A 14,772-nucleotide genomic window follows, 5' to 3' on the forward strand; every position below is an offset into this window, starting at 1 on the left:
ACAATCGCCTCCTCCACCACACTTGACATGCACAAGGGTGGAAACATGTCTGTGTTCTACCCTGCCTACATCACTGAATGAGACAAACTATTAATGCATACAAGGGACTTGGTAAATATTTTTTCAATGAGTAAATGAAGAACAGATAAGCAAATGCAAGGTAATGTGTTTGACATTGTGGGAAAGAGAGAGTCTAGAAATTGGGGCCAAATAGAATTTAAAAACTCAAAGTTTCTCCTTTGGGAATATCAGAGTCAGCATGGCATCAGAGTTTGTTAAATGTATGGAATTCTTCTAGGCAACATTAATGCTGTGAGTGGGGAGGGAGGTCATTCCAAATGGATCAAACAGAAAGAGCAAAATAAGGAAGGAGGGAAAACAACAACAAAAATTAAAAAAAAAAAAAAAAACACAGGCTAAGGGTGGGTCAGGATAAGGGAGAAAGTACAGTACAGGATCAGTTTGGGGCACAGAGACCAAGTAAACCTGGTTGAAGTTCAGGCTGTGAGAAAGAAGGCTGGAAGGGTTCATGGGCCGGATGTCAGCGTGACATCCCTCAGCGTGGCAGATGCTAAACACCATTCGAAGGAATTCAGACTTTACTGAGTAGCAGTGGAGAAACACTGAGGGTTTTCTTAGCATGATGGTTACAGAATTACTTTTATCTTTGCCTGGCTGCATTACTGTCCTTTTAGCCTCTCATTCTTCGTCAAGGCTCAGAAAGAGCCGATCGTCAGCCTACCCATCTCGTGCCAATCTGCAGCATATCCATCCATTCAGCACCTCTTCTCATATCACCCTTTCCCTCTGCCGTCTCACACTCAGTGCGTCGTGCTCCCAGCGACCACTGAACCTCAACTCCTCCACTGGTTCTTCTTCCACTAGGCCTTCCACTATTGTTGCTTCAATTCTGATGTCCAGCATCAAAAATTCCAAGAAAGTGTCTCTGAGTGACTTTACTCCTAACAGCGCTTTCATCCTCATTCACTCTTTCATCTACCACATTTCTTCTGGGCTCCTGCTGTGTACCAGCTACTGTTTCTAGGGAGGAAAAACAGCGGTGAAACACAACAGGCCACTCCCCGGCCCTGTGAACACTGTGTTCTGCCGAGGAAGCTGACAACTCCCAAGTACAAACAAGGGCAAACGGCAGCCATAGTGAGCATTGCTGTGCTAGAGGCTTCCAACCTGATGCCTTGCTTTTCCTCAATGTCAGCATCGGAAAACTACTTCCTCTTCTCTCAAACTAGTAGCCTGATTTGACTTCCCTATTTGGGGCAGGAGCAGCATCATTTCCCCAGATCCCAGGCTGTGTATGTGTACTCACTTTCTGCCTGTCCCTCGATAGCCATTCTGTTGTTACCCAGACCTGAGAATGACTCCCTCCAAGTTTCTGACACACTACTCCTGTCAGGTTTTGGTTACCCTATTTTTTAAAAAGCATTTATTTATTTGAAAAACAGCGTTACAGAGAGGAAGATCTTCCCTCACCTGGTTCACTCCCCAAATGGCCTCAACATCCTAAGCTTGGCCAGGCCAAAGCCAGAATTTTCTTCCAGGTCTCCCATGTGGGTGACAGGGACCCAAGCACTTGGCCATCTTCTGCTGATTTCCCGGGCACATTAGCAGGGAACAGAAGAGGAGCAGCCAGGACTCAAACCAGGGCCCATATGGGATGCTGGCATCACAGGAGATGGCTTAACCTACTGCACCACAACACCAGCCCTTGGTTACATTTTGCTTAAATTCTTTCAGTATCCTTCAAAGTGGCCTCCCTGCTCTCTAGGACTTTGTCTCTGCATTTTGTCTTTTCTCTTGACATCAGGTTCATCTTTCTAAAGCACATTTTTCAGTATCTCTCTTGTTTATTAAAAACCTTCAGTAGCACATTTACTCCAAAAACATTTATGTAGTTTTTCCTCCTATGAATCATCCCTAAGAGATCCTTATCTGTTATACACACTTTAATGCACCTACTTTATTTTTTTTGTTTTTTTAACTTTTATTTAATGAATATAAATTTCCAATGTACAGCTTATGGATTACAATGGCTCCCCCCCCCCCATAACCTCCCTCCCACCCGCAACCCTCCTCTCTCCCGCTCCCTCTCCCCTTCCATTCACATCAAGATTCATTTTTCAATTCTCTTTACATTCAGAAGATAAATATTTCAACAGTTTGCACCCACATAGAAACACAAAGTGAAACATACTGTTTGAGTACTAGTTATAGCATTAAATCACAATGTACAGCACATTAAGGACAGAGATCCCACATGAGGAACAAGTGCACAGTGACTCCTACCATTGACCCAACAAATTGACACTCTAGTTTATGGCACTAGTAACCACCCTAGGCTGTCGTCATGAGTTGCCAAGGCTGTGGAAGCCTTCCAAGTTCGCCAACTCTGATCATATTTAGACAAGGTCATAAAAGTCAGGGTGAGAATAGTAACCAATGATCCTAAGAGTGGTAATGCACCTACTTTAGATTGAATCATATGAAACTGCCACTTCTGTGGGTCTAAAATGGTTGAAGTTGACAGTTTATACATTTCAATCTAATTGCATTTACCAATCAACTGGTTGCCTGTTTGTCTTTTCCTGTGTTACATCATGAGTTCCTAGAAAGGCACAGTCTTTTTTTTAAATATTTATTTTATTTATTTGAAAAGCAGAGTGATAGATCTTCCATTCACTGGAGCCTCAATCTCCACTCAGTTCTCCTATGTGAGTGGCAGAGACCCAAGCACTTGGGTCATCTTTTGCAGCTTTCCTAGAAGCATTACCAGGGAGCAGGAACCAAATGTGCAGCCGGGACTCAAACCAGGGCTCAGATATGGGATGCCAGTATCACAGGTGGCAACTTAACCCACTATGTTGCAACTCCAGCCCCACTTGTTAGTCTTAATGATGCCTGCTTCTTCACTGTCTCCCGACACATCTGAGACAGATTAAAGGGTGCTATTGACTGCCCCAACCACGTGGCGCTTTGTTTTTGCTGCCTCCATCTCCTGTAAGACCTATATTGACTTTGCCCTGTCACATCCAGTCCACCTTCACTGCCAGCCTCACTCGCACGTCCTTCATTCCTGGAAATTTTCACTTCTGCAAATACTGACTGCTACTCCACGTTAATCAATGCCCTCTACCCAGTAGAGGGTACCACCTAAACCAATGTTGCCCTTCTCTTCTTTCAAATCAGATATTCTTTTTCAAATTTTTATTTATTTATTTATTTGAGAGGCAGAGACACACAAACAGAGAGAGAGAAGACACTTCCATCTGCTGACTCACTCCCCAGATGCCTGCAATGGTTGGGGCTGGGCTGGGCCAGACCAAAGCCGAGAGTCAGAAACTCAGTCTGTGTGTCCCATGGAGATAGCAGGGATGCAATTACTTGAGCCATCACCACTGCCTCCCAGAGTCTGCATTTGCAGGAAGCTGGCGTCAGGAGCCAGAGCTGGGTACTGAACCTGGATACTCTGATATGGGACATGGACGTCTTAACCAGCAACTTAGCTGATAAGCCAAATGCCAGTCTCAAAGATATTCTTTAATATTCAGGGCATTTTTGTGATTTATTTTTTATTTGCCATACTGTTTATCATAAACCTATGCTTTTTTTGGCAAGAAAACAAATCCATTTTTATTTACTTTTCAATAGTTTAAATCCTTGAGGAGTACAGCATCATATGGATTCCGTGCCCAGTGGCCTTCACAGGAAGGTTGCTTTGGAATTTGGCACGAACCATGCCACTGTTTCCGTGAGCATGAGTTACCTTTCCCCAGATTACTCTGGTTATGTTGGGTCTACTGCCAGGAGTCACTGTGTTGTTCTTTGCTTTGTACCCATAAGCACACCTCTTGCCCAAGTAGAACTCAATTTCATCCTGAGCATAAACACGTTCAATTTTAAGAAGCACAGTGTGTTCTCTTTGGTTCCAGAGACCTCACTTATAGCCAGCAAAAATGGCCTTGCACCACAGTCTTCCAAACATAGTTGCCATTTAAAAGTCCTCTTCCCAGCAAACCTCCACAGGCTTGGAGATGATGGAAAGGGTAAGCCTAGGCTCTTAACAATGGGTTGAACAGTCTCTGTTCCTAGCCCTAATCTTTCACTTGAGATCCAGCACTGTATTTCTAACTATCCATGTCATAACTACCCTGAGTGCACTCTACTCAATGTAACTAAGACTGTGGCACCAAGGTCATAGCACAGTGGGTTAAGCCACCGCCTGCAATGCTAGCATCCCATTTGAGTGCTGGTTCAAGCCCTGGCTATCCCACTTCTGATTCAGCTCTGGCTAGTGCACCTGGAAAATTGGCAGAAGATGGCCTGTGTGCTTGGGCTCCTGCCATCCACATGGGAGACCTGGATGGAGTTCCAGGCTCCTGGCTTTGGTCCCAGACCAGATAATTGGGGGCTATTTAGGGAATGAACCAGTGGATGGAAGATCCCCCCCCCACCCTTACCCCGTAACTCTGCCTTTGAAGTGAATATATAAAACTGGGACTAAACTCTTCCTCTGCCTTCTCCCTGATCTGCTCCTCCCCTTAGACCTCCATCCACAATTCACCTTAAAGCCGTCATAGCTCTCCTTCATTCCCTTTCCTCATCCTCCAGTGATTTTTCACTGGAGCCTTGCAGTCAAGCCTGGCTTCATACTTTCAGATAAAATACAACATCTGTCCCTGGGAGGGTCAGGAGGAGAACTATCTCCTCCAAGCCACAACAAAATTTTTTAGGATCTGGAGGCTCCTGCAATGCAGGGCATTTCTTTCTGGCCCTGCCTGTCTCGTGGGTTTTTTCCTTTCTTATGTTTTCTGGAACATCTGTAATTATCTTCGCTAAAAGATCTTTCAGGTCATAATCCCCTGTGTCTATCAACCTGTACTGCAGGACTATCTCTCCAAATTATTTCTCTATCCTAATAAAGAAGTTTCTGACCTCAGGAAGGGTGTTTTTGGAACACATCTCCTTCATTATTACAGTGGTCACTGCCATCCCCTCCCTCAGCACTTTGTAAGTCAATATCTTCTAACAGTTTGCTCTTGTTTCCCATGGGTTGGTCTTTGTTTCAGCAATGAATCACATGCTCTGTGAAGCTGATATTCATATTTGATACCTTGTATTACCTGCAGCACATTGAGGCAGAGTTAGGCATTAACAGAAAGTGCTCAAAAATTGTTCAGATGATTTATGTGTATCTCTTCTGTTTGTGTATAGTTATGAATCTGTGTGTGTCCTCAAATGCCTTTCCCATATACTCACTAAGAAGTATTCATCTGTGAGGCAGGGGTGGCTGGACTCTCCCTGGCCATCAGGCCTGTGACATTTTTAAACTAATAAGTCATGTGTGCTGCAAAAGCTCATGACTGTGGCTGGCACAGGTGATGGCTTACCTGAGCTGTGGGTACTTGGCTTTCCCACATACTTGGGGTTTTCTTTTTCTTCTCTCAATTTGAAGGACCAATTTTACTATTAAATGTTAAATGAGAACATGTATTTGTGTACGTGTGTATTTGTCCTTATGTTTGCATATATACATATATGTGTGTGCACGTATGTATGCATATATGTATATATGAAAGAAATATACCAATTATAAATGATGGTTATTTCTGGACGATGGCTTTTCATTTGTCTACAATAAGATATAAGATTCTTTTACTAACAACAACTCCTAATGGTGGTTATTTAAGTACAAAGAGAAACAAGGTTGTTAGATTGCTGCTAGGGTCCATTGTATTTTTACACTGAGATTGAGGGGGCAAGCAGGTGCCTAGAAGGGAACAGGGTGACCCACTTCTCTATATCTCAATATTCTAGGAAACAGCCACTGAGTGAACTTGGGCTGACTTGCAGAAAGGGCCAAGGTCGTAAGCTGAAAAGCTGATAATAGTTTTGGGTTGTGAGGTTAGGAGCCTTGGATTGTGACAGAAAAGAGAAGGAAAACCCAGCTGGTGGGGTGATGGGGTGAGAGAAGGCCAACATACTTTTCAGGGCTTTCCCCCAAACTCAGATCTTTAGAGATGCATGGGAAAGGTGGGGAAAAGAGCCCCCCCCCTTACCCATGGCAGATACAGCCCAAGGCTCCCAGGGGAGGCCTGACAGTGCAGATAGCATAGCCCCCATATGTACCACATTTTTCCTCTATATACCTCCCTGTGATGTATTAGGCACAATGAGGTAGTAATAACTATCAAACACAACAATTGTAACAATATATCATAATTGATGTTATGAATGTGGTCCCTCTCTTTCAAAAGAGTCAAGACAGATAGATCTTTGGACTGTGGTGGACCACAGATAACTGAAAGTAAGGAAAAGAAAACTGCTGAGAAGGGGCACCACTGGCCTTCCAGGTTCACGAAGCAGTTTCCCAAAGACATTCACAGTGGGAGAGAGAAGGCAGTCCTGTTCACAGCCCTGGGATTTCCCAGGGAGGGCTTGCCAGGGTGACTCAGCATGAGACACGGGAACCCAGGTCAGGAGGACATGGAGAGCAGCCATTAGAGAATCAGTTGCTACTGCGGGGGCAGCAAGCTTCAAACTGGGGAGGCTCACCAGCAAATCAAGGCAGCTCCCCTACTGGCCTCCCCCGGGATTTGAAGACAGGAGGAATTCTTTTTTCTGGTAAAGAGGCTCTTTCTAGAACCTTTTTTGCACATGGAACAACAAGAACAAAAGAACATGCAACAGGTGTTTCCAAGGCCATCTCTCCCACACTGCCTAGACCCGGTGTTCCCTCAGAAGACCACCTGCACAGAGGGCAAGAAGCAGGGAGACTTAGCATCGCCCACTTGGCTGATCTCTGTGAAGGGGTGTGCTGGGGGCTGCAGCTTCTGGCCTGTCACTCCAGAGCCTGCGTCATGGATAGACAAATCCCTTCTCCCCTCCTGAGGCCTCCCGCTCATTGCCAGGCTGCCCAGACAGCTGTTTCTTGTCAGTGAGCTCCTCACAGTGTGTGGGATGAAGAGCCCAGGGATCCCTGTGAGCAGTGAGCACAGGTATCCAGCTCCAAAATGAGAACTTCAGGCAGCGTAGGCAGCATGAGGGAGCAAACAGGAAGGTCACAAAAATCCATCCTGAATAAAGCTACCGTGAAAATATGTTTCCTGGTGCATTGTGCGTGTGTGTGTGTGTGTGTGTCTTCTCTCTGTGCAGTATTCAGTATTTCTACAGCTGTGTATCTCAGTTTTTAATTCTGATGGCTACATCAAGGAAAATATCCCATCTGAGCTGGAGAAAGGCTCTTTGAAACCAGTTAATAACATATTTGCAGAGCTCCTGTGTGTAATAGAAGAACGCAGAGCACTTAAAGTCCCCACCAAGGACACAACACCACCACCCCTCCCCGCCAGCCACCACCCATGTAACGGCAGAGACAAAATCCTTTCTTCGGAAGGCATTGCTGTCACTGGGCAGGCAGAGGAGAGCACAGGGCTGCCTGCAAGAAGGGCAGAGGCCCAGCAACTGACCATCACAGCTGCCTTTCTTACTGAACTCCTAAACTACCCTCTGATCGTGACAATTCTTCATGGGTATCATCATCCTCGTTTTGCAGATAAGGAGACTGTCACTCAAACAGGTTAACTTACCCAGGTCACATAACCAGCAGGTGGTAGAGCTGAGATGTGAACCCAGGTCGTTCTGATATGGAATGTGCACACTCTCTTCCACTGGCAAATCCAAGAAAGGAAGTTACTGGATGATTCAGACAGAAACACATAAAACAACATTTTGCTCCAAATAGTGCAAATTCTATCATTTCTCCCTCCTGATCAACTCTTTGAAACATGCCCGAATTAAAAACCAAGAACATCCCATGTTCCGTGTATTGTTTGTGTCAGTGGCTCATCATCTTCTATGCCTACCAGAGCATGGATGAGTCAGGAATATAAAGGGAGCTGCTTGTTAGGTCTTAGCCACAGGAGTGGCAGTCAGGCACCTCCCTGCCCCAGTAGCTTCCTAATGCATCAGACACAGCTCTGGGAACATACACAGTCAACTGAAGAGGCCTTTAAAAGTCCGTTGCAAAATAGCTGTTTCACATTCTTTGTGGAACAAGAAAGGATATACATCTATCATACAGGAAACACGTTGCCCATTTGTAGCTAATTTTTATCTCACTGATGTCCAGCGGTATCTCCTGTGTCCTGTGCACCTGGTGATTACAGAACATCACACAACAGCTTAGAAAGCTCTTATTGTGAGAATCAGTGTTAGCATGGGACTTACAGTATGGTAAATAAAAAGTTCATAGGAAGGGCTCTATATCTGAGGGGAGATAGGGAGATTTCAATATACCCCACCAAAAAAAAAAAAAAAAAAAGAAAAAGAAGTGCTCAGGAGATCTGTTTAATAAAAGTCACTGTCTCTTAAAGTGATCTCACTAATTCCTAGCCCTTGTGGAAGATGTCAAAGTGTTCCTGGAAGATGTGAAAATGCAGTTGATATATTGCATAACTCAGGTTTTCCAGCAATGAAGTTAATGAGGCTTAGAAGAATCCTTAACTTTGGACCCGGTGACCTCCCTGTGATAAAGTTGAATTCCTGAATTAGGCGCAGTAATTCCAAACCAGATGACCCTTAGGATTACCAGGGAAATATTTCACAAAACTGATACCAAGCCCCGTGCTGGCCTATGTAGTCAAAAAGCCAAAGGCATTGGCTTTGGAATGTGTGTGTGAATTCTAAGCTGTGTACTGTTTCCCAAATAAGAAGGATCTTTAGCATTTCTTAAAAAAAAAAAAAAAAAAAAAAAACCACCACTAAGTTCTTGTTCACACTTCCACTTAAGCTTACCCACTAGTCTTTGCCCTAGCTGAGATTTTGAGGGAAAAAAAAAAAAAAGCATCTCAGTGAGGTCATGAATGGCTGCCATTTTCAAAGTTAAAAGCTTTGCACTGGTACTAACTACTTTGTTAAGGTGTCTGGTGGACTATATAAAATAATGGCTCCCTGCATAGATGTACATGTATTTTTTTGGGATTTTGGGGAACAAGTATTCAGTTTACCTTCAATGGTGCATCCACATCAGATCATCAACAGACAGATTTGCAGGTGCACAGACACAATCACAACTTGAAGTTTAAAAGGGCATAAGAAATGTTCTGTAAAATCTAAATAACACATATAATGAGGTAACCCAAACCATCTCATGTTAGGTCCTCAAGGTTCGACAGATTCTTAAGCAAGGGGCGCTTTCTAAGCCCTTGGGAATCAACAAACACACAGTGCACAAACACCAGGTAGCAGATGGGTTCTCCTTTAGAAGCAGCACATACATGGTGAAGAGAAGCATATCAAACCCTGGTTCAGATCTCACCTCTCCACTTGCCAGTTGTATAAGGGGACTTCAAGAAGTCTGTAGAAAAATGAAAAGTTTATTTTGGTTCAAAACATGAAATCCAAGTTTTTTTACAGTATGAACTTTCCATGAAATTTTTGAAGACCCCTCATATGATCCTTGGCAGGACATCCCTAGACCTCAGTCTGCAAAATGAAGGTGATGGCACTGCCCACTCCCGAAGGTTGAGGTGAGATGACCTGAAACAGTGAGTGTAGAACACTCAGCACCCTGCCTGGCATGAGGCATGCACTCAGTCGATACCAGCTGTGAAGAATGAATACACTAACAATATTTTTAAAACTGTTCTCCCCTTCAGAGTCTTAATGACTGTATAAAGAACAGGGTGTCAAATTCAGCATTTATAACACTATTCTGCCAGTAAAATAAATTCTACACACCTTATAGCATATCTATTAAAAAATAAGCAATGATATTGAATTATGGTGTGGGGACTAGCTAATCCAGATAGGTGATGCTACCTCCCATTACTGTGATGCTATGAAAAGAAAAATGAGATTTAAACTTCTTGAACCCTTGTACCTAACAAAGGCAAGCTCATTGGACACACCAGTGCCTTCACTGTGAGTTACTTCACAAATGCACGTGCCAAACACCTGACTTTCTTCAGAATTTCATCTCCTTTATGAATCCTAAGTACCCCCTGTCTTCCTTGCAGCTCAGGGTAACTACATTTCAGCTTAATGCTGAAGTCTGTTTTCTCCACCTAGTGAACAGTGTGTGCCAGGCTGCAGTTCTTACTAAGAGAGATGGCAAGTATGCTGGAGCTGAGCCAGTCAAATGTGAGGTCATTCTCCTTTAACTCTGAGCTCTCCTCTTGGCCAAGAACACTTGCGCTATTTAGAATATCTCACTCCTGCAGTAGCACTAAAAGTTGACCTTCTTTGGGGGACCATTTTTGTTAACAAAACTGTGATTCGTTATTCTGGATGGCCCAACAGAAATGGGATGAGCCACACTGGAATGTGGAAGCTGGGTCTCTGGCATGGCTCGCTCTCTTGCTCACTCGCTAATTCACTCCCTCAGCCAGCCTTGCAGTCTGCCCGAATCAACCGCATGTCTGGAAAAATTACAGATTGCCACATGTCATCGATCGTGGAAACACTTGAAATCACGAATTTTAAGTCCATTACTGCCAAAGATCAACTACATAAATGGGTAAACTTTTCTCAGTTTCTTTTCCCCAATTGAATTATTATGGCCAGACTTGTTGGTAAGGCATAGGGACCGTGAAAGAGTTTAAGCCAGAAAATAAAACAGAAAGGGTATGAGATAAATGATCACTGCCACTGGGGCCTTATTCTGTTTGTTTATGTAAGTATGTATTACTAATGAGACAGGGAGAGAGAGAGCATGCTTCCATTTGCTGGTTCACTCCCCAGATACCCAGACAGCAAAGACTGGGCCAGGCCAAAACCAGGGGCCAGGAACTCAATCCAGGTCTCCCACATGGGTGGCAGGAATCCAGTTACTTGAGCCATCACCACTGCCTCCTAAAGTATGCATTAGCAGGAAGCTGGAGTCAGGATCCAAAGGCAGGTATTTAATCCAGGTGCTCCAATGTGGGATGAGGGCATCTTACCTGGCAACTTAACTGCTAAGCCAAATGCTGCCCCAGGACCTCATACTAAATGCATCCCTAGTTATATTATTCCTGGCTCTACTCCTCCTTATGTGTCTGGAACACTGGGAAGCCACTGCAGGACTAGTCTGCAGGGGGCTAATAGGGTAGAAGCATATAGACTTGAATTCTGACAAAGTTAGAAAAAGCCAATCAGTGATCCTCACCTGGATCCTGGACCTGGTTGGCTTCCTATGAAACTTCAGACCAAGGAATGTCTGAAACGGCACTCATCTTCTCCTGTCTCTTCAGAAATGATTGTGTGCTTGTTAGGCTGCACTCTGTGCATTGTGTTACTAGAAATACAGTAGGTTGCACTGATGATTTAACTCTGTTTTCTATAAAGGGCTATGGGATCTCATGCAGATTTTTGCAAAGTCATATGCAAATCACAGAGCCCAGCCCTTTTCTTAACAGGATGGCAACCTTGTTCCTCGGTGGCACCTGGGACCTGGAGATCCTTTCTCCACTTACGTTTAGCGCGCAGCCTGGGACTTGTCCCTGCAGCTCACCGGGTTAGCCGTGGCGCCGTTGGGACCTCCCACCAGGACTCCAATCACCCACCTCTCTTGAAATCGCTCTGGCAGGGCTGGTGTGGGGTACAGCCTTTGCTCAGAGGGCACCATGTTCCAAGCAAAATCTGCCCACCTGGGCCATGGGCTCACCCCTCGGGGTTCCCTGCTTCTCTACTGGGTGCAATTCGAGGTTGCTGAGCTTCTCTCCGAAGTCTAAAATGGTAGGGCAGTAGGAACCTGAGAGAGGCCCCATGGCCCAATGTACTTTCCCCAGCTACCAGTCTAAACACCAGGTACACTCCATGCCCTAAAGAGTGGACAGGTTAGTTCGAGGGTCATGCTTGTCTCTGGAGTTTTTGTCCAGGTTGAACATTTCCATTTGCACAACCCCCAAAACCTATCATTCATCTCTGGCTTGCCTCTCCAACATCAGGGGAAAGAGGGAGGAAGAAGAGATGGTGTATGGTAGAGAAGAAGATGGCTAACTCTAGCCTTGCCCACATCCCCAACACATGTTCTACTTGCTTTAACCTACCCAGGTTTTATCACGTTTTTCTAACTCCCTCCCAGCCTTACTCCCTCCTGAGGCATCTGGTTCAAAGACCACCCTTCCAGCCTCCATTTGCTTCAAATGAACCTGTTGAGGGGTCAGTGTGAAGTATGAGAAGACACAAATCAAACAGACCGGCCACATGTTAATCATTGTTGAAACTACATAATGGGTACTGGTTGTTCATTCTACCATTCTTTCCACTTTTGTTAAGTTTGCCATTTTTCATAATAAAAAGTATTTTTAAAGTCCGCCAGCTTCTAAGACATTCGAGAGAGAGTCCCACCCCCTAACACAGAATTTCCTGGACACCCCACACCACACCACACCAAGGCAAAAGGCAAAGGTGGTTCCATTTCATAGATACACTTATTTTCTAACTTTTTTTTTTAAAGCCCACTGCTCTATTTTCAGTAGACTAAATCTGATTTCTAAGAAGTCCTAAAGTTGGGCTTACTTCCCTCACTGGGTTTTGGGGGAGGGCTGGGTGAGGGTTCCTTAAAAGTTTACACTCCCATGTATCTCACAATCTTATTGTGAGGATGTGATTTGTTCAGTGTTCTGAACTTTGCGAAGGATTCGTGCTCTGAATGCAAAGTGTCATTCTCTGGAATTGCACCTGGCTCAGGAAAGGACTGTCTTTGTACTTGAACTTAAATCCAATGGAGAACTTTAACATGGGCATTTGCATGACTGAGAATTGCTGCTGTCTTTTTCCCATATGTCACTTTCTTGAATGTGTTCTAATAAAATGATTCTAAAGCAGGCTGTTGATATACAGTGATTTATAAATACTTTCTGTTGAATGCTGAGGCCCTTAATTCTCTCCAGCCATCCACTCATCCCACTTTCCGGAAAAATCTGTCAAGCTGGGGACAGATGCAATGAGCGCGTGTCCAGCGTGGTGGGGGCACCACTGCACTTGCAGTCACTGATAAGAATCATGTCAACCACAGCAGTTTTGTCTTCTGGTTACCTGGCAACAGAATTTGTTTTCCAGAATAAAGATGATCAGATGTAGATGAGGGGGGCGGGGCAGAGGGGCAGGGCAGGAACAGGACTATAATTCATTCTACCAGGGAACAGAGTGAGAGGCAAGGTGGAGGGAGAGATCAAGGTGGCCAAAAAGGGATACAGCAAAAATTGAGACTCATTCTGTTCAGAGACAGGCCTCAGCACATTCAAATGATAATGAATTGTCAAATTTTATTTTCAAAATTGTGCATTTTGCTGTCAAGCCATACATAGCAAGCTACAAATCTAAATAAGCAAACATATACTTCCAAAGGTAGATATTTTGAGAAAGAGTTTTTATCTCAATCTGTATCTCCCTTCAGCCAAGGTTAGCTAGGGAACTTCGGGGAGCTGGTAACAAGCGTTCTTTGAGAAAGGAGGCGGTGTGCGTGACCTCATGGCTTAAAGACTACATAAGTGGGAGGACGGCAGACCCAGACAAGGTTTCCTGCCTCACACCAGCTACTGGGACGGCCCTTGATTTACTCCAGTTTTCACAATCATTCTGAGAGGCAGACGTTGCTGTCTTCATTTTCCAAATGAACAAACTCATATGAACATAACTCACATAAACCCATATAGCTGGGAAATGGCAGATCTGCTATCAAATTCAGGGATTGCTTTTCTAAACTGCAGAGTTGGTGGCCCAGGTGCCCCACCTGGGCCATCTCTCTTGCATACCCCCAGACTTGTTCAGACCAGTAGGCACACACAGCAGTGTGTGTGTGCCTACGGGGTACAGACTGGCATCCTGCTCTTCCTGTGCGATGGGAGAGCCCTGCCAGGCCGGGGTCTTTGCAACCCACATCCACGTGCCTGTGATTTGGCTGCATGGAGCATAGACTGATGAGGCTAAAATCACCCTTTGCTTGTCATAGGGATTTGTCTACTCAGCAAATATTTATCAAGTGCCTCCAAGTGCTGGGCATCATGAAATAGGTGAGCAAATATCCCTGTTCTCATGGAGCTTACCAGTGCACAGGAGATAGACTTTAATCAAGTAACACATGGAGGTATATGTAATTACAGTTAGAAGAGACCTTGAAGACCTTGAGATCAACAGATGAAACAGACCCAGAAGTGCTGTTTGGGCCAAGACCATAGAGCAAATTAGGGGCAAAAAAGGACGAGAACTCAGAACTCCTGATTTTAATTCTTAGCCAACTTTTCCCCCTACACGTTGCACTCTGTTCTGTTACATATGCACCAGCTGCCTCTAACTCCAGCCAGCCACATAAACACATTGTTCAGTCAGGATACCATTCCCATTCCCAGAGAAACCAGGGGATACATTCTGAAAGGCTAATCAAACCGGATATTGAACTAAAGCCCTGTGGATGGCACTGACCAACACCTTGTTGGCAGAGCTGTCTCAGGGCCCAGAACAGGAAGAGAGAGGGGGAATGCTCTTGTGCCGGACAACATTGCCTAATAGGGAGACGTAGAGACACTTTCAGTCTGACCCCGATGTTTCCCTATCTCCCAGATTCAGCAGTCACTCATTCACTTACTAATTCAACAAATCCTTTTTGAGTACCTACTGGGTGTCAGGCACAGTTCTCAGAGCTGGGGATGCAGCAGTGAACCCAACATACTGCCCTCATGGAGGACATCTTCTAACTGGAAGAGATGGGAATAAAATCAATAAGAAAATCACACTGCATATTAAGTGAGAAGTGCTACAAGGAAAACTAAG

The 14,772-nt window shown here is 44.6% G+C and overlaps 1 protein-coding gene and 1 pseudogene across 6 annotated transcripts in view; one reads left to right on the top strand and one right to left on the bottom strand.

Annotated features, from left to right (window-relative positions):
* The window catches only part of KALRN (kalirin RhoGEF kinase), a 737,253-nt gene that overhangs the window by 530,456 nt on the left and 192,025 nt on the right, over nucleotides 1–14,772 (top strand). For 2 of the 6 annotated variants that reach the window (XM_062209099.1, XM_062209109.1), the window contains exon 34: nucleotides 11,415–12,787. The exons of the other annotated variants lie outside the window; for them this stretch is intronic. In XM_062209099.1, the coding sequence (XP_062065083.1) occupies nucleotides 11,415–11,477 (63 nt within the window). In that variant the 3' untranslated portion in view covers nucleotides 11,478–12,787. Of the gene's footprint in view, nucleotides 1–11,414; nucleotides 12,788–14,772 lie in introns of those variants that run through there. 6 annotated transcript variants of the gene reach the window in all.
* Nucleotides 3,668–4,000, bottom strand: LOC133748387 (large ribosomal subunit protein eL33-like; annotated as a pseudogene).

Source organism: Lepus europaeus, chromosome 2 (assembly GCF_033115175.1).
Source record: "Lepus europaeus isolate LE1 chromosome 2, mLepTim1.pri, whole genome shotgun sequence".
Classification (NCBI taxonomy): Eukaryota; Metazoa; Chordata; class Mammalia; order Lagomorpha; family Leporidae; genus Lepus; species Lepus europaeus.